This window comes from Gossypium arboreum, chromosome 6, assembly GCF_025698485.1.
Source record: "Gossypium arboreum isolate Shixiya-1 chromosome 6, ASM2569848v2, whole genome shotgun sequence".
Taxonomy (NCBI): domain Eukaryota; kingdom Viridiplantae; phylum Streptophyta; class Magnoliopsida; order Malvales; family Malvaceae; genus Gossypium; species Gossypium arboreum.
This window is the reverse complement of record NC_069075.1, coordinates 35,172,044-35,198,445: the sequence shown is the minus strand read 5'-3', so window position 1 is coordinate 35,198,445 and position 26,402 is coordinate 35,172,044. Positions and strand designations below refer to the sequence as shown.

General features: G+C 34.4%; 1 protein-coding gene across 1 annotated transcript; it reads left to right on the top strand.

Moving 5' to 3' along the window:
* Positions 1 to 21,197: 21,197 nt before the first annotated feature.
* Positions 21,198 to 24,864, top strand: LOC108471055 (protein CHUP1, chloroplastic-like). Its single transcript, XM_017772624.2, has 6 exons — positions 21,198 to 22,707; positions 22,941 to 23,072; positions 23,153 to 23,334; positions 23,411 to 23,522; positions 24,349 to 24,483; positions 24,567 to 24,864. The coding sequence occupies exons 1-6, from the start codon at positions 21,490 to 21,492 to the stop codon at positions 24,690 to 24,692; spliced, it is 1,905 nt and encodes a 634-aa protein (XP_017628113.1). The 5' UTR covers positions 21,198 to 21,489; the 3' UTR covers positions 24,693 to 24,864.
* Positions 24,865 to 26,402: the final 1,538 nt, after the last annotated feature.

The window sequence follows — 26,402 nt, the reverse complement described above, 5'->3', positions numbered from 1 at the left end:
CGTATATGTGGTATGTAAAAAGCTATGACACTGTAACAGTGCGAAAATAGCTAAACACACACAAAAAAAAAATCATTTAAGGACAAAACACATTGATAGTAAGTATCATAAGGGAAACAGTAGTAATTTGATGGAATAGTGGATTCAGTGGCGTAGCCAGGGGGGCTGGCATGGGCCCCGACCCCCCCTAAAATGGAAAATTTTATTTTAGGCCCCTGAAATTTTTTAAAAATTTTAAATTAGTAAAGATAGAATTATACTTTGCCCCCCCTAAAATTATAAAAATTCAATTTAATCCTTTATAAATTATAAAAATATAAACTATAAAAAATTAAAATATCATCCGGCCCCCCCTAAAAAAATTTTCTGGCTTCGCCCCTGAGTGGATTTAGTCAAAATTGCATTTGAAGCCAAACCCTATAGATTTGTTTACCAAGGCTTTGGTAGCTGGGAGTTTTGAGAAACATGTAAAGGGCATGAGAATGCAAAATACGACTCATCTACTTCACTAGGGAAAGTGAGAGATTGTTGGATATAGTGCACTAAGTGTAGTTTTCATCTATGTATACTTGTATTTTTCGAACAAATTGGTTTAATTAAATATCCATTACTTACATTAATATTATTTTTAAATTGTCCTCAAATGTTTTTGCATACAAAGCAAATTTGGAAGCAAATATTGGCTCACTGCGTATCTAATGTTTAACTAATACTACACAATATTACGTAGTTGGATCCTAATACGGAAAGATTGTTGGAACAAATCCGGTTTGAAAACGGTTTTCTTGCATAATGAAAAATAAAAATTTTAAAAACTGACCTAATTTGTGATATTTATAGCAATAAACCCTAAATCGAATTTGCACATGTGTTTTCAGATAGGTGGATCCTTGTCGTTCCTAGCTTTCAACCAAATGATCTTCTCCACTATTCTTGTACCACAAACTGCTTCGAGTGTGGGCTCAAACGATTCGAATCAAAATACAAAATTAGAAATAGTTTTCTTTTCTTTAGTATGAAAACAAAAAATATCTTCTCAAATAGAAACTAACAGAAATTGTTAATTTGAAAAATAGATTCAATAGTTTAGAATTAATTCTTTCTATTTTTCGGCAGAGTAACAATATCTTCAAGTTCTGTAAAAAGCCCTACCGATGTCATCTATTTATAAGGAGAAGAGATAGAACCCTTGTTGAATTGTAAAAGTTTATTTCAACTAGAAAAACGAACTCCTAGTCTAACTAGAAGTATAGGTGGCGACAACCCTAGATAATATTACTAGGGTTTGTCGTCCACCCTTTTAACATGAGGGGATTTAGGGCCTCTCTCCCATATCAGGTCTAATTATAAGTACTTCCTAGGCTTTTAACCCAATACTTTATAATTTGATCCAACCCGATATTTATTTTTCTATTTCTAAAAATAAATTTCTCAATATATTTCTAATGAAATAATCTTCTCAACCAAATTCTAATTCCGTTAAAATCATGACAACTTTACCATAAAAGAAACTATGAGAAAGTATATTTAATTTTTTGTATTCAACAGTTCACCATGACCAAATGATTTATTTCTATTTTCAAACTTCATTTAATTTGAAAAATATAAATTTATTTTTAGGTCATTTTCATTGTCATTTTAGATAGAACCACATTCATTTCCAAATGATTTCATTTCTCTATTTTCGTTTTCATTTTAGAGAAAACCATATTTATTTCCAAATGTTTCTATTTATCTAATTTTCATTTTGAAGAAAACCATAATCATTTTCAAATAATTTCCCATTTCTCCATTTTTACCATTTCTATTCATTTCTGTTCATTTGATTCAACACACAATTCATTTCTGGTTTCAACAAGCTAGTAAAGGGATCGATTGGACATAAGCGATTAAGACTCAAATGATTTATAATTAAGTTTCAGTTTTTCGCCTATTAATTATAAACTCATTTAGCCACGAAGTTATTCCATTATTGTATCATGACTGAGCGCTCCCCAATGACATACCATTACGAAAGCAACTCAATCAGTGTTCGTCCAATGACCTTATCATAAGTGAGTTATCCTCATAGGATATCCTTAATCTTTTTGGGATAATATCCACTCTCCTAATACGATCCTATTTTATCTTATGGTAACCATTACATCTTCCTTCATGAAAAGTCAGTTACTGTCAAATAGTAACCAAGTCATTACGTTTACTTTTCATTATCCATGTAATGCCAGTGAGAGGAGTCTCAGGATGTGAATTCCATTATTGTGAATGACACTACGTATTATAGAAGTTGTATACCCAATGCACCAGCTTTCAGTTCCTTAATATGGGGAATATGAATCATATGTCGGATAATTATTCGATCACCCTTGATTATAGCTACCCATCTTGGTTGCATATCCATACAAACCACAAAGATGCTTGTATGAATATTCTTGCCTTCCATAATCGTAATCATAACTCCAATGGCTTATCAAATCTCCATTCGTTTAACTGAACCTCTCGTTTTATCTGTATTAGTCTTTCGGCCACCTATAACCATTATTATTAAACATGATTAAATGAAGTTCTCAACAAGGTAAACAAATAAAAAAAATGAAGAGTAAGACACTATCTAATCCTTTCATCTTTCGACTAATATTGCTCTTTTGAAATAACTAACTTAACAACATATTTACACTGGTACAATCCCCAACAATGGAGCCAACAACTTGATTGCCCCTCGACATGTGTACATTAGGGCTATGAATAAACACTATTATACTTAAATACCTAGTGACTTTACTACAAGTGTGACAAATCAATTGTAATATTTGTAGTGTTACAATGGAACACCCGAGTATTCCAAGGATCAAACCTAAGGAATTACAAAATTGGTAAATGTGTTTATCAAGTTAATTACAAGTTAAGCAATGACTAATCTAATTGAGTCAGAAATTTCTAGTGAAAATTTCAAAATAATTTTTTTATAAACTAAATTTATATTATCAATTGAAAAAATTAATCTAATTTTCTTCCATATCACTTTAGACAATGAAAATGATAAAACAATGGTCAATTGATTCATTAATCTTTAACTAAGCTAATAAACCTATACCAGTTATATTGGTTGTCACTCTTAACTAAGATTTGCTTCTCGGTCTCATCCTAAATTAAAAGATACCACTTAGGCTCTCCTCTCGGCCTCACCAAGGCATATAAATCTCCTCTTAGTCTCACTATTTAGTACAATTATATCGAACTATCTAATAATAAACTCTCCTTTCTGTCTCGTTTATCAAGATTTTCCATTAGATTCATCAAGCCTTGCGTATTAAGCATTTCAATCTAATTGAACAATAAATTAATTAAGACTAAACACTAACCTAAACAAACAATTAATTAATCAACCATCCATGAACCAATTTAGCACATAATTAAACCTAACTTTCAAAGAAGCATTTTATCAAACACATGATATGTTGGATCTAGTGCCCTGAGTATAGTATATTCATTTGTAAACTTGTAATGTGACAACCCAAAATTGACCCTAGTCGGGAAGTGGTTTCGGGACCGCTAAACCGAGTCACCGAAATGTTTGAACGTAATATTTATTGTCTAGAATATGTATTTATGAATGTGTGAAAATTTCAAGCTTCGATTTAGTCGATTGCATGTGAATTCAGTTATTAGGACTTGTGTGACACTTTTGAAATGTGATAGGCTAATCTATAAGGACCTAATAGTGCATGTAATCAAAAGGGAGGACTTGCATGTCAAATTTCCCCTCCTAATAGCTAGTGGCAGGCCATGACAAGGGATTATGGGCAAAACATGTCATGAAACATGTTGTGACAATGGTGTATGTAAGAAAAAAATAAAATAATGAGCATGGGAATTGAATAATGAAAGGGAAGAAAAAAAAAAAGAAATAATGTGTGTGTTACCCCCCATTGCCGTGAGTTGAAGAAAAGAGAGAAAAAAAAATTGTTGTTCATCCTTGTTTTCATTTCTTTGAGCTGAAAATTCTAAGGAAGAAGGAAGGGGTTTTTGCTTCATGCTTGGTTTGGAAGAGGATTAGGAGGAGGTTTGGCCATACTTGTATCTAGATTAAGGTATGTTGAGGTTGTGCCATGAGATTTATGCATGTTTTTAGTTGCTAGCTTGAGTTCTAATTAGCCCATGGTTCAAATCCTTGCTATGTCATGGGGGTGGTATTCGGCCAAGGTGGATTTTGTGTTAATGCCATTGCATGTTAAATATGAAGCTTTCTAATGATACATGTGATGGTGGATTGATGGCTCTTGGACTTTCTTTTTAGCATTTTTGAGTGAGACATTAAGTTCTTTGTTTAACCATGACCAAAATTGAAATGGTATGGTGTTGTGATGTATTCGGCCATGGTACATCCATAAGTATAATTTATGCTTATTGCATGGTAGGTAATATTTGTGTTTTGGATTTATGTTCATGTTTAGTTATAATCAACTTTGATATTCGGCTCTAGCATATATATATATATATATATATATATGTTTGTACATGATGTATTGGTATGACATATAAACTATCTCAAGGTATATATTTTCATATGATGATGTTTGGTTATGAAGTAAATGATTGATGCGTATTGAGTTACAATATGGAATCGTTAGTTAGTAAAATGTATGCCGTTTATGTGTGGTATTAAGTGTATAATTGGCCTCAACATGGACATGCATATTCGCCACATGAGGGGATTGGTGTGCATGCATTCGGTTAGAGGCAAGCATATTGATGCCTATTCTTGGCTTGGAAAATTGGCTAAGGAGAGTACTAACTAATGTGTTGAGTTGATTCATGATTTCGTACATATGTGACTTTAATGTCTAATGAAAATATGTGGGCTAAGTACCTTGAATTCCTCTTCGATGCTCAAATGATTAAATCAATTTACTTGTTAAATTAAGCTCAAGAGCAAAGGGAGCTAAATCCGATAAAGGGAAGGAAAAGTGGTCGAATAGCCATCGGAATCATTCGACAACATCCGAGGTAAGTTCTTGAGTAATAGAGCTTAAATTATGATTTGATTAGATCATGTTTTAAGCAAATCGAAATCATGCTCTTTGTGTGTGGCTATTGAGCGAAATTGTAAATATGATAAGTGTCTTGTGTTTGAGCTTTGGTAATGAGAATGTAATAAGAATGTGTATTGATTTGTTGATATATGTGCTTGGTTATTCGAATGGTATCCGGCTAAGTCCCAAGCCTTTTGTGCTAAGTGACTAAAACTGGGTTAAGTCCCGAAGGCATTTGTGCGAGTTACCAAAACCGGGTTAAGTCTCGAAGGCATTCGTGCGAGTTACTAAATCCGGGCTAATTCCCGAAGGCAATTGTGCGAATCACTATAACGTGGCAATGTCCCGAAGACAATCGAGCTAGTCGCTATATCCGGTTAAATTCCGAATGTACGTGATTCGGGAATGAGCAATCTTCTTGTAAAATTTCGTTAATACACTTGCAAAAATTCCAGCAATGAGGTATGTTCGTATGTGCATTGGAATAGTTGAGTTCCTTCGAATAATATTCGCTCAGTTGAGTAATGAGCTTCCGGTATTTGGCTAAGATGATCCCTTATGTATGAACATAGGGGTTGGAATGTAAAGTAGAAATGATTTGAGTGTATATACGGAATTATCCGTTTAGTTATATGAATGTTATACCTCGGTTGTGCTTAAATTCTTCGCTCAAACTTACTAAGCATAAATTGCTTACTCCGTTTCTTTGTTTCTTTGTTTTATAGATTTTGGCTCGTCACCATCGGACTCGGGATTTTGGAAGTCGAAGTCTCCCACACTATCAAAGCCCCCTTTTTGGTACAATTTCGGTTGACCTTTGAAATGGCATGTATAGGACTACCCTTTGTTGTTTTTCAAGTACTTTTTGTGATGTATGTGTGTACGGCCATGCGAAAATGGCTCGTAGAAGTGGAGTATGGCATTAGACCATTTGTGTTTATGTATATATGTATGGTTTCATGATGTGACTATGGACTGGAATGGAAGTGTTGGGCAAATTAGGAGTCAGAACAGTTTCTGGATCCCCTGTTCCGACTTTGAAAATTCACTATAAATTAACCAGAGATAATTAGGAGTCATGCCATATATTTATAGATTCCTCTTTGAGTCTAGTTTCTATAGAAACAAACGAAATCAGTATTGAAGCCCTGTACAGGGAGATATTCAAGTTGTAACACGCGAAGGTCAGTGTAGTCAACCCCTGTAACATGGGAGACTTTAACTAATAAACTGTACTAATTGGCTCGACCAAAAATTCTAGAAAAAAATATTTAGATGGAAATATGAGTCTAGTTTCAGGGAAAAATTACGAAACTGATTTTAGAGTTTTGAAACTCAAGATATGATTTTTAAGGCGAGTGATGCAAGAACCGACTTGCGGAAATTTTTTATGGATTTGTGAAAACAATTAGGTTAAGTCTGTGCACCTTGTGTTCGACTCCGGTAACGGACTCGGGTACGGGGTGTTACAATTTTATTGGTATCAGATCTACGGTTTAGTCGATTCTAGGACTACCGTAATGCGTTTGGGTCTAGCTATACATGCCATTTTATGTGATTATTTGATAGTGTGGTGATTTCTGACATTTGCAAATGTGTTTATTTATAGTAATGGATCCCGATCCCGACCGAGCGGTAGCTGATGATCTTTAGAGTGTAGCGCCTGCTCCCGCACAAGGGACAGTGCAGGCGGACTCTCAACCTAATGCTAGTAATCCAAATGATGAAGCTAGACAAGCATTTTATAGCGTGATGAATGATTGGTTCAACCAATACATTCGAACTAATACGGCTGTTCCACAACTTCCATTCCCAACAAACACAACCTCCACACCTACAATACCTCCGGTAACTGACCAAATAAGGTCAAATAAGCCCCCAGTTGATGTAATCCGAAAACATGGGGCTCTGAATTTAAAGCTACGGATAGCGACGATGCCGAGCAAGCTGAATTTTGGTTGGACAACACTATCCTGCACTCGATGAGCTATCTTGTACACCGATGAATGCCTAAAGTGTACTATCTCCTTGCTACGCGATTACGCCTACTATTGGTGGAGTACTCGACTTGTTGTGCCCGAGAGCAAGTAACTTGGAAGTTTTTCCAAACCGAGTTTGGAAAAAGTATATCGATCGAGATTTGTTGATCAAAAGCGGAAGGAATTTCTTGAGCTTAAGCAAGGTTCTATGTCGATCAACGATTACGAGCGAAAATTTGTTAGACTTAGTAGATACGCCGGAATGTATTTCGTCCGAGGCTATCATGTGTAAACGCTTCAAGGATGGGCTGAATGAAGATATAAAATGTTCGTTGGCATTCTTGAAATACGAGAGTTCGTAGTACTTGTCGGCGAACTTGTAAAGCCGAAGAGCTTAGAAAAGAAAAACAAAAAGTTGATGTGGGAAGCGGAGAGTTTCGTAAAAGATCCTCGGAAAGTCTCTTCAACAGCATCAAAGAAATTTCGTGATGATGTGGGCGGTCTAGAGGCACTTGGCCTTTTAGGCGAGATCGTGACCGACCCTGTGGGTACACGAGGCACTTGATCGCCAGTGTTGGGAATGAATGTCGAGACGAGCGAGTGTCGACATTGTGGCAAATGGCATTCGGAACTTGTAGATTCCGTGACCGCTCTGTTACAAGTGCGGATCAGTTGACCACTTCATTAAAGATTGCCGAGGTTGTGCGAGCAGAATGTAGATCAGTGGGAAACCAGCGCTACCACCGCCGAGGTAGACCATCTAGAAATACGGGCAATGCTAGTGGTGGTCGAGAGGATCTAGAGATGCTACGACCAGATCCGAGGCTCGGCGCTCTGCTAGGGCTTATGCAATATGCACACGCGAGGATGCTTCCTCGTCGAGATGTTATTACTGTACTTTCACTCTCTTTGATACTAATGTGATTGCTTTAATTGACCACGGTTCTACTCACTCTTATATATGCGAAACCTTAGCATCCAAGAAGACTTTACCTATTGAGTCTCTTGAGTTCGTAATTCGGTGTCAAATCCCTTGGGTCGCTGCGTCTTTGATCGACAAAGTGTGTAAGAAATGTCCCCTAGTAATTCGAGGTTCTGTTTTCCGCGGACTTGATGCTTTTACCGTTCGATGAATTTGATGTTATTCTTGGGTTGGATTGGTTGACCGTGCATGATGCGGTTGTGAATTGCAAAAGCAAGACTATTGATTTGAGGTGCGCAAATAACGAGATGATCCGAGTTGAGTCTACGGACTTAAAGGGTTGCCATTGTAATATCATCAATGTTGGCCCGAAATATGTAAGAAAGGGTGCGAAGCATACCTTGCGTATGTACTTGATGATAAGGAGTTAGAAATAAAACCGAATCTGTCTGCGGTGGTTTGTGAATACGGATGTTTTTCAGAAGAATTACGGGTTTGCCTCTGTTCGGAGATAGAGTTTGGTATTGAGCTTGTACCTGGGACTACGCCGATTTCGATAGCTCCGTATCGTATGGCACCAACCGAGTTAAAAGAGTTGAAAGCTTAGTTGCAAGAATTGACGGATAGAGGTTTCGCTCGACCAAGTTTCTCACCTTGGGGTGCACCAGTATTGTTTGTGAAAAAGAAGGACGGAACCATAAGGTTGTGTATTGACTATCGTCAGCTGAATAAAGTGACGATAAAGAATAAATATCCGTTACCGTGTATTGATGATTTGTTTGATCAACTAAAGGGAGCCTCGGTGTTTTCAAAGATAGATTTGAGATCGAGTTATTATCGATTCTTGGATTCGAGATTGGACGTACCAAAACCGCTTTCGAAAGAGGTACGGTCACTACGAGTTCTTAGTGATGCCGTTCGGGCTCACTAATGCCCTGCGGTATTTATGGATTTGATGAATTGGATCTTGAGGCGATGATTTGGACCGGTTCGTAGTTGTGTTCATTGATGACATCTTGGTCTATTCAAGAGATGAGACCGAACATCTTTGAACACACGAGATTAGAGTTGCAAATTTTACGAGATAAGCGGTTGTATGCTAAGTTCACAAGTGTGAGTTACGGTTAAGGAGGTTAGCTTCTTGGGTCATGTGGTATCTGCGATCGGGTATTCGAGTCGACTCGAGCAAAATTTCAGCCATACTTAGCTGGAAGCCTCAGAAGTATTCTTGAGGTTCGAGCTTTTGGGACTTGGTTACTACCGACGGTTTGTGAAAGGTTTCTCGATGATAGCCATACCCATGACGAAGCTACTTCAAAAGATGTTAAGTTCGAATGGACGGAAAAATGTCGAAAAGTTTTGATCAAGCGAAAACTTATTTGTGGAAGCTCAATTTTAGTGCGGCCGAATCGGGCAAAGAGTTTGTCATCTATAGTGGCGCCTCCCTACTTGGGTTGGGTTGCGTATTGATGCAAGAAGGTCGAGTTGTGGCCTATGCGTAGAGACAATTAAAGCCACATGAGAAAAATTATCCGACCCATGATCTCGAACTAGTCGCCATCGTATTCGCTTTGAAAATATGGCGACACTACCTATTTGGGGAGAAGTGCCATGTATTTTCGGATCACAAAAGTCTCAAATATTTGATGACTCAAAGAGACTTGAATCTGCGACAAAGGCGTTGGCTCGAGTTGTTAAAAGATTATGAGCTTGTCATTGATTATCACCGGGAAAGGCTAATGTGGTTGCGGACGCCTTAAGCGGAAATCTTTGTTTGCTTTCTGACGATGAATGTACACTTATGCATTCTACCCGACAATGTGTTAGTAGTGAATTAAAGGCCAAACCATTATTGATTCATCAAATTCGTGAAGCTCGAGAAAGTCGACGATGAGTCGGTTGCAAAACGGGTGAGTGTGTTTGAACAAGGAATCGGAGTTTCAAATTGATGATGATGATTGTTTGAGGTTCGAAGTCGTCTGTGTGTTCCAAGGAATTGAACTCATTTCGATGATTCGAGCGAAGCCCATTGTAGCCGAATGTCAAATCACCCGGAGTACGAAGATGTACAACGATTTGAAAGCGTCGGTTTTGGTGGCATGGTATGAAACGAGACATCTCGACTTTGTTTGAGATGTTTAATATGTCAACAAGTGAAAGCGAACATCAAGTGCCTTGAGGTTACTTGACCGATCACGATACCCGAGTGGAAATGGGATCGAGTCACAATGGACTTTGTGTCCGGACCGCCATTGTCGACAAGCAAGAAGGATGCGATTTGGGTTGTTGTTGATAGACCGACTAAGTCGACTCACTTTATCCCGTGCGTCGGATTTTTCATTGGATAAACTATTTGAATTATGCGTTTCTCGTTGTGAGATTACACGGGTACCGATTTACATTGTGTCGGATAGAGATTCGAGATTCACCTCGCGATTTTGGAAGAAATTGCAAGAAGCTTTGGGTACCAAGTTGCATTTCAGACCGCCTTTCACCCCAAACCGATGGTCAATCCGGCGGATAATTGAGATACTTGAGGATATGTTGAGATGTTGCATCCTCGAGTTCGATGGTTCATGGGAACGATATTTACCTTTGATTGAATTCGCACAACAATAGTTTTCAATCAAGTATTAAGATGGCGCCTTACGAGGCCTTGCAGGCGTAAATGCCGTACACCATTGTTTTGGACCGAGCTCGATGAAAGCAAAATTTTCGGTGGATTTGATTAAAGATCTTTGAATGAAAGTAAAAGTAATCCGTGAAAATCGAAGATAGCCTCCAATCGTCGAGAAGTCGACGCGGATCTCGAAGCGAAAAGACATTGAGTATCGGTGGGAGATAAAGTGTTTCTTAAAGTTTCGCCTTGGAAAAAGATACTCGATTTGGGCGCAAGGGCAAATTGAGTCCGAGGTTCATCGGGCCATATGAGATATCCGAACGAGTCGGTCCGGTTGTGTATCGTTTGATTTTACCCCGAACTTGAAAAGATTCACGACGTCTTTCATGTTTCGATGCTTGACGTTATAGATCGATCCGTCATACGTAATTAGTCCATCGAGGTTGAAATTCAAGCCGATATGAGTTATGAAGAAGAACCGATTCGTATCCTAGCTCGTGAAGTGAAGGAGTTCGAAACAAAAGGGTTCCGTTAGTAAAAGTGTTATGGCTCAAACACGGGATGGAAGAAGCTACTTGGGAACCGAGAATTCTATAAAAGAGCGATACCCAAACCTATTTACGGTAAGATTTTCGGGACGAAAATTTCTTAAGTGGGGAGAGTTGTGACACCAAAATTGACCCTAGTCGGAAGTGGTTTCGGGACCGCTAAACCGAGTCACCGAAATGTTTGAGCGTAATATTTATTGTCTAGAATATGTATTTATGAATGTGTGAAAATTTCAAGTTTCGATTTAGTCGATTGCATGTGAATTCAGTTATTAGGACTTGTGTGACACTTTTGAAATGTGATAGGCTAATCTATAAGGACCTAATAGTGCATGTAATCAAAAGGGAGGACTTGCATGTCAAATTTCCCCCCCTAATAGCTAGTGGCCGGCCATGACAAGGGATTATGGGAAAAACATGTCATGAAACATGTTGTGACAATGGTGTATGTAAGAAAAAAATAAAATAATGAGCATGGGAATTGAATAATGAAAGGGAAGAAAAAAAAAAAGAAAGAATGTGTGTGTTACCCCCTATTACCGTGAGTTGAAGAAAAGAGAGAAAAAAAAATTGTTGTTCATCCTTGTTTTCATTTCTTTGAGCTGAAAATTCTAAGGAAGAAGGAAGGGGTTTTTGCTTCATGCTTGGTTTGGAAGAGGATTAGGAGGAGGTTTGGCCATACTTGTATCTAGATTAAGGTATGTTGAGGTTGTGCCATGAGATTTATGCATGTTTTTAGTTGCTAGCTTGAGTTCTAATTAGCCCATGGTTCAAATCCTTGCTATGTCATGGGGGTGGTATTCGGCCAAGGTGGATTTTGTGTTAATGCCATTGCATGTTAAATATGAAGCTTGCTAATGATACATGTGATGGTGGATTGATGGCTCTTGGACTTTCTTTTTAGCATTTTTGAGTGAGACATTAAGTTCTTTGTTTAACCATGACCAAAATTGAAATGGTATGGTGTTGTGATGTATTCGGCCATGGTACATCCATAAGTATAATTTATGCTTATTGCATGGTAGGTAAGATTTGTGTTTTGGATTTATGTTCATGTTTAGTTATAATCAACTTTGAGATTCGGCTCTAGCATATATATATATATATATATATATATGTTTGCACATGATGTATTGGTATGACATATAAACTATCTCAAGGTATATATTTTCATATGATGATGTTTGGTTATGAAGTAAATGATTGATGCGTATTGAGTTACAATATGGAATCGTTAGTTAGTAAAATGTATGCCGTTTATGTGTGGTATTAAGTGTATAATTGGCCTCAACATGGACATGCATATTCGCCACATGAGGGGATTGGTGTGCATGCATTCGGTTAGAGGCAAGCATATTGATGCCTATTCTTGGCTTGGAAAATTGACTAAGGAGAGTACTAACTAATGTGTTGAGTTGATTCATGATTTCGTACATATGTGACTTTAATGTCTAATGAAAATATGTGGGCTAAGTACCTTGAATTCCTCTTCGATGCTCAAATGATTAAATCAATTTACTTGTTAAATTAAGCTCAAGAGCAAAGGGGAGCTAAATCCGATAAAGGGAAGGAAAAAGTGGTCGAATAGCCATCAGAATCATTCGACAACATCCGAGGTAAGTTCTTGAGTAATAGAGCTTAAATTATGATTTGATTAGATCATGTTTTAAGCAAATCGAAATCATGCTCTTTGTGTGTGACTATTGAGCCGAAATTGTAAATATGATAAGTGTCTTGTGTTTGAGCTTTGGTAATGAGAATGTAATAAGAATGTGTATTGATTTGTTGATATATGTGCTTGGTTATTCGAATGGTATCTGGGCTAAGTCCCGAAGGCTTTTGTGCTAAGTGACTAAAACCGGGTTAAGTCCCGAAGGCATTTGTGCGAGTTACCAAAACCGGGTTAAGTCCTGAAGGCATTCGTGCGAGTTACTAAATCCGGGCTAATTCCCGAAGGCAATTGTGCGAATCACTATAACCGGGCAATGTCCCGAAGACAATCGAGCTAGTCGCTATATCCGGTTAAATTCTGAAGGTACATGATTCGGGAATGAGCAATCTTGCTGTAAAAATTTCAGTTAATACACTTGCAAAAATTCCAGCAATGAGGTATGTTCGTATGTGCATTGGAATAGTTGAGTTCCTTCGAATAATATTCGTTCAGTTGAGTAATGAGCTTCCGGTATTTGGCTAAGATGATCCCTTATGTATGAACATAGGGGTTGCAATGTAAAGTAGAAATGATTTGAAAGTATGTATATACGGAATTATCCGTTTAGTTATATGAATGTTATACCTCGGTTGTGCTTAAATTCTTCGCTCAAACTTACTAAGCATAAATTGCTTACTCCGTTTCTTTGTTTCTTTGTTTTATAGATTTTGGCTCGTCAGCTATCGGACTCGGGATTTTTGGAAGTCGAAGTCTCCCACACTATCAAAGCCCCCTTTTTGGTACAATTTCGGTTGACCTTTGAAATGGCATGTATAGGACTACCCTTTGTTGTTTTTCAAGTACTTTTTGTGATGTATGTGTGTACGGCCATGCGAAAATGGCTCGTAGAAGTGGAGTATGGCATTAGACCATTTGTGTTTATGTATATATGTATGGTTTCATGATGTGACTATGGACTGGAATGGAAGTGTTGGGCAAATGATCAGCCATTGGAATGGCTAAATATGATTATATGTGGACCTATGTATGACAAAACTCTAGTTGGTCCATGGGAACCACGAAATAGGTAAAGTTTACCTTGAAAACAGATGCTGACAGCAGCAGCGGTGTGGATTTGAAAAATCACTAAAATTTGTAGGAATGGAATTAAATGGGGAATAAATTATGTAAATGAACCTTGATGAATCTACTTTCATATGGAAGAAACGAAACGGTCATATGAGTTATATGTAAAGAGATATTAAAGTTCTCGTGAAACAGGCCAGAACGGTTTCTAGATCCCCTATTCCGACTTTGGAAATTCTCTATAAATTAACCAGAGATAATTAGGAGTCATGCCATATATGTATAGATTCCTCTTTGAGTCTAGTTTCTATAGAAATAAACGGCATCAGTATTGAAGCCCTGTACAGGGAGATATTCAAGTTGTAACGCGCGAAGGTCAGTGTAGTCGACCCCTGTAACATGGGAGACTTTAACTAATAAACTGTACTAATTGGCTCGACCAAAAATTCTAGAAAAAAATCTGTAGATGGACATATGAGTCTAGTTTTAGGGAAAAATTACAAAACTGATTTTCGAGTTTTGAAACTCAAGATATGATTTTTAAGGCGACAGTGATGCAGTAACCAGCTTGTCTGGAAATTTTTTTTTATGGACTGTGAAAACAATTAAGTTAAGTCTGTGTGCACCTTGTGTTCGACTTCGGTAACGGACTCGGGTACGGGGTGTTACATGTAATTTTTCGAACAGATTGATTAATAAATTATTCATGATCATATTAATACTTTGTATATGGTCCTCAAACAGTTTTTGCACACAAAGCAAAATGGAAGCAAATGTTGCTTACTGGTTGTTTAATATTTAATTAATACTAAGCGGTATTATGTGGTTGGATCATAATATAAAAAGACAATTTATATTAGTAAATGAACCTAAACATGTCATTAATCTAATAGGAAATGAGCAAACCAATTGAAAAACTAATATGTCATCTATCAAGTCCAATTGGGGATATGTTTTGTCTTAGGCATCGGAGCGGATGACTCCCAAAAGATAGAAATATAGATGTAACTGACTGGACTGATAGTACATTAGACAGGATCCAAGAAGAATAGATCCTAAATACATTTATGGATTTATTCACTTGTGACGTTCATAGTGTGGCATACCTGAATCCTGAGTGGATGGCAGACTACGTACGTGTGACTCGTGCACTTTGATGTAAGTAAAAGCCTGAGTTTGAATAGATAATGAATCAAAAGTTGGTATGTTGGGTGTACGACTTCTACTTTATGTAGCATCATTCACAACAATGGAATTCATAGCCTAAGATGTGGGTAAATATCCTTTCGTTGGCATTACATGGTTGATGAAAAGTAAACATGGTCATGAGTCATTTGTCTTTGTGATGGATGACTGGATTTCCGTTTGATAGTAATTGACTTTTTATGAAGGAATATGTAATTGACTTTGTGTTAAGTTCAAGTTTAGGATATGAGTTAGAGTGGGTTAGATGTGACTACCCTAAAAATGGTGAATTTGAAAAGTTAAAACCATTAAATTAGATTGAAGTTGAAACAATAATTCTTTCAATAATGTTTTAGGGTCCGTTTGTTTACTTGTAAAAACTTTTACAGAAAATATTTTCAGCCTTTTCCGATATTTGTTTGGTGGAAAATGAATTCCCACCGTAAAACATTCTCCAAAATATGAGAAAATGGTGCCATTTTTTAGAAACATTTTCCAATCTTTCTCCTTTTCACATCTGAACACTTTGTTAAACCCTCTTCCCCTTCCCCTTTAATTACGACCCCGACCCAGGATTCATCTTTGTATCGAACACACCTTTGCCTGTGTCATGATTTAGCATCCCATCATCCAAAAACACATTGATTCAACAAGACATTGAGGAAGAATACATTTTTCTGTTTTTGACTTTCTCGTTGGTCTTTTACTGGTTTCACTCTTCAGCAGCTTACTCTCTTTCCTTGTTTACTTTACAGGTTAATTTTGTTTTCACCTTTAATATGCAATATATTTTTTTTATATTGAGTCCATGTTTGATAAAAAATCCCTTTTTGATTCATTGTTTTGGTTTTTGTTTACGGTTTCTAATTTGGGTTGTTTCAAGTTTTGGTCCTGAGTATGGTTTGGAGGGTTAGAATAAAAAAAAGGTCTTGCCTTTTTGTTTTAGCTTTTGGAATTTTATAAAACCCTAAGCTTGATTATGGAATGATCAAATTGGGATAATAAGGAAATGATAAATTTTATACGGTTTGATTTAACTTTTTAGTTTCCTATATGTAAGCTTAGGGATTTTGGAACTGGTTCTTTGATGCGATAAACTTTGCTATTCAAAGTTTTACTTTTCTCTTATTAAGATGAATTAATTTTTGGGTTGTTTCTAATTGTTCCCCAGTATTTTTCCTCAAACTATGTGCTAAAAGGTTGCTAATTCTTTTGGACTTACCCAATAGTTTTATGCATATAATAAACATATTTCAAATATTACTCATTTTCATGTCTTATAAAAGAATATACTTAGTTTTATATTATGGAGAGCTAGATCATGAACCTTTCTATTTTCGCAAGCTTAGTTATGACATAACCGCTTTACAAGGAGATGTCAAAATGAGTACAATAAGATATACCGGTTTATAAATTCATATCCAGTACAAGAAGATTCTTAAATGAATTTGCATTCTATAAACTTGACAACTTGGAATAATCATGAAATTATACTCAACAAGGTTAAAGAAATTCATCTTTATCAAGATTCAGAGATTGTAAGTATATATAAAAAAATATTGTTTAAGAAGCTTAGTGCTAGTTTTGAAAATTATGTAAGGATTCTAGTTTCATATATAGATTCAAGGTGGAAGAACAGAAGAACTGTTGTAAGTTCTAATGAAACTTGGCTGAAAAAATATGTGAAGTAAAATTTACTCTCAGTCAATTGGTCACAATTATCGCTGGAAAAGTTGTTTCTTAAGTAGCAGAAGGAAAAAAGAAAAGCAATAATTAGCAAGAACAATAAGAAAACATGTTAAAAAAATAATTTATCCCAAATTCATTGCTTGCAATTTCATCGTTGCTCATAACCCCTCTGATTCAAAGGATTCCCCCATCCAAGGCAGCTCATCTCTCTTATGTTTGACATTTGCATCATTTGATTCATTTTTGAATTAGTTGTCTCTTCTATAATCTATTTGGAGTTTTCTTTTTTTGAATAAAGGAAAAGAATTTGCACCTGAGGTTGTTTGTTGGCTTGTGAATGCACATGTTTACCCTTTAATATTTCAAGTTTAAAAATCAAAGGATCTTAGGCCTATCTAAGTCTATGGTTTTGCCAATAATATGTTCAGCTTTTTACCCATCTCATTTGTCAGAATATACAAGTAACAAAAAAATAGTTTTTGCTAAAAAACAACCGAAGTCTGTCGTTTATTTTTTTAGTAGTTTTCTGATGACACTAGGGTTTAAGGAACAATTTCTCTCAAGAAAAGGGCATCATATAATAACAACGCATGATGTTGTACTATTATAGCTAGAAAAAAAAATCTAAATTGTCTAAGGCTCAATCGATTAATGATAACTATGAGAACTTCACATCACAGTTAATAATATAAAGATCAATTTAGAGATTTATGGTTACTTATTAGCATGAAATTAGATCACTCTAACGATAATACTACTTTTGAGGTATCTCGCACATAGTAAGATGACATCTTATCAATGTTATAAACATATCTTTGTTAGTTGTCGATTGTTCCCAAGTTTTTATTTTTGTTGCTTAATTCTTTTACCGTTTTATGATTATATTTGTTAGTTGTATGTTTTGCTATCATTCTTTTCAATTGAATGTTTGTTTTTAGTTTCTCACTTATGTTTTTCTAAAGTTTTAACTTATTGCAGAGCTCAAAAATCTATTCGATTTGTATTATTCATTGTTGATGTTGGTTTTGTTAGTTCTTGAGCTCAAACACAACCTAAAATTATCTTTTCTAATGATCAAATATTTGTGTGACACTATTTTGTATATATGGATTGTAACCAAGATCATAATGCAATTGTTGGGGTCGTGGCTTCACTTTTAATTTTTGTGGCTCTTTGGATTAAAAAATTAAAAACTAGGAAGGAAATTGCTTCTTACCCCCTTATGAATCGAGATTATGAAAGAGAAAATTATATTAATAGAATTTTATATAGAGATGACCAACATTGTATTAATGTGATAAGGATGAGGCTGATTGCTTCTTCTTCTTCTTCCTTTTTTTTTTTAAATTTGTGCGACATTCTTAGCATGAACAATTTGTTACAATCAACTAAATTTGTGAATAATTATAGAGCAAGTAATTATATTTTTACATATAATTGGTCATAATGTAAGGTTTTGAGTGATGATATCAAGATATTATAGATCAATTGAGACAATTCAACATTAATTGGACAATAATGTAGTCATCATGTGGTGTATTACTAATTATGCACTTGGATAATATTATTAATTTGTAGTACTAATTGTGGTTTGAAAGCTAATTTATTATTATTCAATCATTGTTTTTTATTTTTATAATACAATTAGGAATCATCTATTCGCTTTGGTTGTTTTCAATTTATAATTGTTAATATTCTAGCTTAATAATTGAGTACTATTATATATTTAATTTGATGTATTTATTTATAAATAAATCATTGAAATATATGAAAACTTATGTAAAGCATAAATTTAATAGATATAAAATAAAATCAATTAAACAATGAAAAGATAATAAATTCTCAAATGTATGTTTGTTTCATTTAAAAGCGACTTACATGAAATATTTTCAGAAAATTCGTCAAACAATAAAAAATATTTTACACAAATTTATTCAAATACCAAAAAATATTAATTTTTCTAGAAAAGTAAATAATTTTCCATAAATAATTTTCCGAAAACTATTTTCAGTTAAACAAACGGACACTTAATCACTCCCATCAAACACCTCTGTAGCGTAAGCTTGACACCATGGGATAGCCATAGCATAAGGGTAGAACAACAATAACGTATAAAAACTGCATGCAAAATGCTTTGGGATGTTACATATGCAATGTCTTAAAAGCTTATAAAGAGTGAATCCTGTGTGTTGCCCTGTTAGCTAGAGTATTCATCGCTACAGGTGTAGCCCGAGTTTAAATCGCGTTAGTTGTGTTGTTATTAAGATTTTGTCCTCCTCTTATAATTCAAAAAAAAAAATTCTTATAAAGAGTTCATTTTACCATTCATGCAGTAATAATGCTCCGAATTGAATTATATTTAAAATGAAAAAAAATATATTAAATAAGTAAATATACTAAAAAAACACCCACTTTCAAAATTATTTATGGAAATGGGTCACTTTTTTTTTTTATTTACCTAAAAGGGTCAAATTCCCCGAAAGCGCGTCTACATCAACGCGAAGTCAGGGGCTGTGTCAGCAAAACGCGTCATTGGAGGAGCGTTTTTGCCATGTCAGCACAAATCGCACTCTTGTGGACGCGCTTTGCTAATGTGACAAAAATGCTCCCCTAGAGATGCATTTTAGCCCGTGTTTAAATTTTTAAAAAATGTCATTTTTTAAATATTATAAAAATAGACCAAATTTTTTTTTTAAATTTACAAGAATAAACCTTAAAAAAAGGCTCAAAGTGATAACACAACTTTTTTTAAAGGTGTCACCAATTAATATAGAAACAAGACTTACAAAGCAAAACTTTATATAGACTCAAAGTCTCATTTCCCTTATTTTTATAAGCACAGTGGGATATGGAATATGTGTATATATAGACTCATGAATAGGTTTGCAGCTTGTTCCTAAACAATGTGGGATTCCTTTCTCTTTTAACTGACAACATGAGATTAAAAGTTACACTATATTTTTATTTTTTTACTTAGAGTTTAAATTTTTTACAAAAAGAAAATATTTGTTACATTATAAATAAAAATTTTAAACTCTATAAGTAAAAATTTATAAAATATAAAATGAGTATGGTAAAATATTAAAAATAAATATTTAAAAATTACTAGTTGAGTGGTCATTTTGTAAGTTTTTATAATTCGATAGCTAAAAATCATAGTTAAGTGACTACTAATGTAATTTAATCTAGATATAAGAAAATGAAAAAAATTATTATATTTTATGTCTATTATATATTTCTATAAAAAAACTTATTTAACATAATTATATACCATATTTAAATAGATTATCTATCTAGTCAAAATACATCTAAAATAAATTTATCAGCATTCATTAGGTGATGAAAATTAAATTAAAATTAGAATTAAAAATCAATTAGTATAGTAAAATATTAAAAATAAGTAAATATTTAAAAAGATATATCAATTTTTAAAATTACAAAAAAATACTATTTTAGTGCCAAATACTCACCATTTATTTATTAATCAAACATTCATAATATAAAATAAAATTAAAATTAAAAATTAAAAGTATAACTTCTAAATTTAAATAATAGAAAATTATTTTAAAAATTAGAATTGCATTGATATTAACTTCAAACATTTAAAGTTGTATAGAAGATTATTGCATGTACAAGTTTATATGTGAAATTTGTTCTCTTTTTTAATAGTTCTTTTGTATATGTTAACAATTCTAAAATGCAACAAAATTAAATATCTCAAAAGATAATTTTATAATATGAGAAAATATTAACAAAATATAAAAATAGAAATTGTTTTGTAAAAAATTATAAAATATAGTGTAGCATTTAGTCTCATGTTATTAGTTAAAAGATGAAGGAATCCCACATTATTTAAGAACAAGCTGTAAACCTATTCATGAGTCTATATATACAAATATATCATATCCCACATTACTTAAGAAAACAAAGGAAATGAGACTTTGAGTCTATATAAAGATTTGCTCTATAAATTTTATTTCCATATTAGTTGATAACACCTTAAAAAAAATGTTGCTATCACTTTGAGTCTTTTTTAAGGTTTATTCTTGTAAATTTTTAAAAAAATTGGTCTATTTTTATAATATTTAAAAAAATTACCTTTGTTAAAAATTTAAACATGGGCTAAAACATGTTCTTGGGGGAGTGTATTTGTCACATCAGTAAAATGCGTCTATGAGGGTGCAATTTATGCTGATATGGCAAAAATGCTTCCCCAAGGATGCATTTTGCTGGCATATCCTCTGTAATCGCGTTGATGTGGATGCGCTTTTAAGGAATTTGAACATTTTCTGTAAATAATTAAAAAATTGACTCATTTTCGTAAATAATTTTGGAAATAGGTTTTTTTTAATAAATTAACCTATTAAATATAAAATAATAATTAAACAAAAAATATAAAAATATTAGAATAATAGTTTTCATTTAGAAAATGAATGATGTTTTTTTTCCTTTTTCAAATGGAACCAAGAAAAGAAGACCGTTCCTCCATATTCGTACATTTTTAATTTTTTCCTTTTCTTTTTCTTGTTCTTTAATTTAGAGTAGTTTCCCTCTCTTATACTCTCAACTCTCGTCTACACCGATTTAACGTTCCTTTTTTCCCCCTGTTTTCAATTACTCAAATTTCCACAAATTCCCAGACTTCACTGTCTGAAAAACCAAGCTGACAAGGACATTTGTTGGGTGTCCTTCACTTTCTTACAGATCACAATTTAGAAAAATCAATCCTACCCTAAACCATAGAAAACGAGTAAGAGAAAGCAAAAACACACCTTATCAATGGTGGCTGGTAAGGTAAGATTGGCAATGGGGTTTCAAAAATCATCTGCGAACTCAAAGCATGATACTCCATCAAAACCGCCATCGCCATCCCCAAGCTCAGGGAACAAGAACACTACTTCAGCAAAAGCTGTTTTCTCACGTTCATTTGGTGTTTATTTCCCTCGATCCTCGGCTCAAGTCCAGCCTCGTCCACCAGATGTCACTGAGCTTCTCCGATTGGTGGAAGAGTTGAGGGAACGAGAGTCCAGGCTCAGAACAGAGCTTCTAGAGCACAAGCTTTTAAAAGAATCAGTGGCCATTGTCCCCGTGCTGGAAAATGAGATCGTCGTTAAAAATGCAGAATTGGGACGAGCTTTGGAAGAGATTGAGGGCTTGAGAAACAAAAACGCGATGTTGAAAACAGAAGTAGAGGAGATGAAGGGAAAGATTGAAGAAGAAAAGGAGGAGAAGGAGAAGAAAGTGAGAGAAATGGAAGAAGAGATAGCGGAGCTGAAGGAAACGGTGTCGTCTTCCTCTTCTGATCGTAATAGTAAGGCGGAGATTACGGCGGAAACCGACGAATTGATTTCCTCTTCGCAGCAGTTTCAAGGGTTCGTGGAAGTTAGTGTGAAGTCCAATTTGATAAAGAATTTTAAGAGAAATAATAGTAATAATAAATGTACGAACGCCATTGTTTTTAGTGCTTTCAGTAATGAGAAAGTTGAGAGCTCGGAGTTCAAAAGAGAGGAAATCGAAAATGAGAGACCCAGACACTCGAGGAGTAAGTCGGAGGAAATCGTTGAGTCTACTAGTGTTAACATCAGAACTCGTGTTCCTAGAGTTCCAAAACCACCGCCGAGACCTTCGTCGTCGTCCTCATCTTCATCCACGTCATCCAATAGCTCCTCTGATTCCACAGAGAAACAAATTTCTCCACCACCACCACCTCCGCCGCCTCCTCAGGCAGCAGTGAAGCAAGTTTCACCTCCTCCACCACCGCCTCCGCCTATAAAAGCTATTGCGCCGCCACCACCACCGCCGCCTCAGAAGGGGATGAGGACAATTGCAGCAAAAGTGAAGAGAGTTCCGGAGGTTGTGGAGTTTTATCACTCGCTTATGCGCAGGGAATCAAAAAGAGAGGCGGGTGGCTGTAGCGTGCCGGAGGTTTTACCGGCAACCGCCAATTCAAGGGATATGATAGGGGAGATTGAGAATCGGTCAACTCATTTGCTGGCGGTGAGTTTCGAGTATTTTTTTTAGTATTTATTTACGATAATGCCACTGTGACAGGTGACTAGTTGTCAATTGCTCTCTCTTGATTTATTTGTTTTAGATAAGACAGAACCGATTGGGAATTTTAGAAAAAGAAAAGAAAAGGTGTAATTTTTGAATTTCAAATAATAACCTACATATCCTTAGCCATTTAAAATCAGTTTGATTTAGTGATAATTATAATTTTGTGGTAACAGATAAAGACAGATGTGGAAACACAAGGAGACTTCATACGGTTTTTGATCAAAGAAGTTGAGAATGCCGCGTTTACAGATATTGAGGATGTCGTGCCTTTTGTTAAATGGCTGGACGACGAGCTCTCTTACTTGGTACATTTATGCTATATTTTCTCTACTAAGCATTCAAATTTGAATCATAGGTGATGAGTGTGTTTTGTTGTTGATATTAGGTGGATGAAAGAGCGGTGCTAAAGCATTTTGAATGGCCAGAACAGAAGGCGGATGCATTGCGGGAGGCGGCGTTTGGGTATTGTGATCTCAAGAAACTAGAATCCGAGGCTTCATTGTTTCGTGATGATCCCCGCCAACCTTGTGCTCCGGCTCTCAAGAAGATGCAGACTTTACTTGAAAAGTATATAATCCTTATGCTTTTTGATGCATTTTTTTTTTTAATGAATTTGTTCTGATTCAGTTGTTTATGGGTGCAGGTTAGAGCATGGCGTTTACAATCTCTCGCGAATGAGAGAATCTGCTACAAGCCGATACAAAGGTTTCCAAATTCCTATGGATTGGATGCTTGAAACTGGAATTGTGTGCCAGGTAATTTAAATATATATAAGTACGGAATATGATGCATCAAATATATTTTAAAAAATTGAGTAAACTCATCTTCGTTCTTAAATTAATGGGTCAATTCAATTTGGTTTTAGATTTTAGGTCTATCTTTTAACTAATCTTTAGCTTTTTGGATCTCGCGAAGGGAAAATGTATTATTATACTTTAACTAGTATTTGCTAGGCGACAAAATGACGGTTGCTTATGTGGAATTCGAAGAGAATAGGATTCTCAATCTTATGTGACTCGTTCTCGAGTGTGGGTCTCTATCTATTTTGGGCATGTTCAATTTTCTTTAAGATTTTCATCATTATATGGATCTTTATCCAACATTCCTAAGGGTTAAAACAACATAGGCACTGCATATCGTAACGGTTATTGTTGATGAGATTGATAATGCTTTCTTTATATCATCTAAAACAAACATGAAAGTTGTATCAACTTACTCCGTTCTTGTTTGTCCTTTCATGTTGAGATTCTGTGTATCTTGCCCCATTTATTCCAAATTAGTTATAGAATGTTTGATAAAAAAGTAAACTGATTTATTTGGACAATTGTATGTTCACATGTACCTCATTTCGACGTATAAGGATTAGATTTTAACAGTAAACATAGATAAAATTTTTAACAAAATAATTTATTTGGTCTTTGATTTAACCTATAAGAACTAATTTATCTATTTTTTTTAGAAAGGGTAAAATGCAATCTGAATATTAGTATAAATGTCTCAATGTGTTTTCTAATGATGAATTCCAGTTGTTGCTGCTATTGGTGTTTGTTAACTCATTAAAATGCCAATCAATTGTTGCAGATCAAGCTAGCGTCGGTCAAATTAGCGATGAAGTACATGAGACGAGTATCTGCAGAGCTCGAAGCAGTTGGGGGCGGGCCTGAGGAAAAGGAGCTGATTGTTCAAGGAGTTAGATTTGCATTCCGCGTACATCAGGTTAATAATTCTCATTAATTTCTACAACTTAGGACAAAACACTCTTTTTAACTTTTTTGCTTATACAACTCTATTTGTCGCAGTTTGCTGGAGGATTCGATGTCGAAACAATGAGGGCTTTCCAGGAGCTGAGAGACAAAGTCAGCTGGTGCCATGTTCAATGCCAAAACCAAGAACAAAACCCTATTTGCAGGTCTACATCTTGCTAAATTAATCTCTGATAGCAGACTCAGCTTCAGAATCCGAAACCCGAACCCAGTTTTCATTGTAAAGAGAGAAAAAAAAAAATCAATGTTTGTGAAATACAATGGCTAGTGCTATGTTTATCAACAAATTCAATTGATTCAACGGCATAATCTATTCAAAGTGTCACCATAAAAATCTGCAATGCTGCCAGCCTCATTGAAACTGGAATTTGCAGCAAAACCTAACAGGCTTTAACTTCTTCGTTGGATATATCTAAACCCAGCTGTTGTGATAGTGTTTACTTAATGTAGTGATTGAATTTAGTCGAAAAATATGGTTTAAATCAAAATATGAATCTTGCAGCTTTATAAATTGGATTACTAAGCATAGCATAGCTTGGTTGCCGATGTTAACGCAAAGTGGGGTGGACCTATATCATTAACTGTAGCCAACAACTTTACTATCGAAGGAAATTAAGAAATGTTTGGTGTGCCAACAAATTTTTATCTTTGTGCTGTGTTTTAGCATGTGAATGTGATCATAATACGTGGGGAATCTTGTAATTTGGTAAAACTTGAAAGCTATAATTGAAACTTAAAGACCAATCTAAACACAATTTCTTTGGTTTAGGGGTCATAAATTTGAGTTAGGTGGAGATTATATTAATGAAAAATGATTCTTCTATTAAAGTGCAGCTCCACCACCCAATCTCCCTAAATTGGCATTCCACTTTTATCCAACCATAATTGTAGGATCTTGTTATTGGGATTTTGGCAGGAGAAATGGTGTGCAACTTTTAATGGATGGGATATAAGATTACCTTATTCTATTTATTCTAAAATTTACATGTTTGATTTATAAAATGTAAGATTATTCAAAAATAAATTTTAATAAATTATTTTTATTATCAAATTTTTCTTTTTATAAATTCAACATTTTTAATCTTAATTTTTTATAAAATTATAATAACTTAATAAATTTATTTTTATGCCCTTATATGTCATATGATTTCAAATTAACAATTATTGAACTTAATTATGATAGTTTATTTATATGATTTATGATGTTTATCTTAAAAATTTTGGTTTGCTTTCATGTGAAAAGAGAAGTGAAATAAAAATCATAATGTAAACCTTAAGTTGTCTATGCTATTTAATACAGTTTGGAGTTCCCAACAAGTTTAAGAAGATTGGATTTTTTTAACAGTCTAGGTTTTTAAAAAAAAACTGATTAATGTTAGTTACAATTTGGGTTTTGTCTAGTAAACTGTTATTATAAGATAAAATGGAGGATTTTATTTTCAAAAATAAAATTATCTATAATATATATAAAAGAAGAGTTTAAAAAACTTTTGAATTGATTTTTTTATGGCAGTATTAAATTGACACTTAAGAATATTTATAATTCAATTTAAAATTTTTAGTTATAACTCTATTTAAAAATAAGTTGTGATTATTTTATTTATTTTAATATAAAGTTATAACTTGAATAAAGTCTAAGTATACTTACTACTAATAAGTTAAAATAACAAACAATTAATGTTAAAATTGTTATGAATATTTTATTAAGTGGATGTCCATTATGATAAAGATAAAGTTTTGATATACTTTAAATTTAATAGCTATTAGAATTAGATCTCTACTTCTTTTATACTTCTTATGCCTATAAATAGAGACGTGATGAAGCATTGTAATCATCCCTTTTGATCAATAAAGTACATTATCTATTGCTTT

What these genes read in the sequence shown, in the direction of transcription:
- LOC108471055 (XM_017772624.2), top strand. Translation starts at nt 21,490, where the DNA reads ATGGTGGCTGGTAAGGTAAGATTGGCAATGGGGTTTCAAAAATCATCT. An exon ending in GGTCAACTCATTTGCTGGCG is followed by an intron (nt 22,708 to 22,940) that starts GTGAGTTTCGAG and finishes TTGTGGTAACAG; the next exon opens with ATAAAGACAGATGTGGAAAC. An exon ending in ATGCAGACTTTACTTGAAAA is followed by an intron (nt 23,335 to 23,410) that starts GTATATAATCCT and finishes TTATGGGTGCAG; the next exon opens with GTTAGAGCATGGCGTTTACA.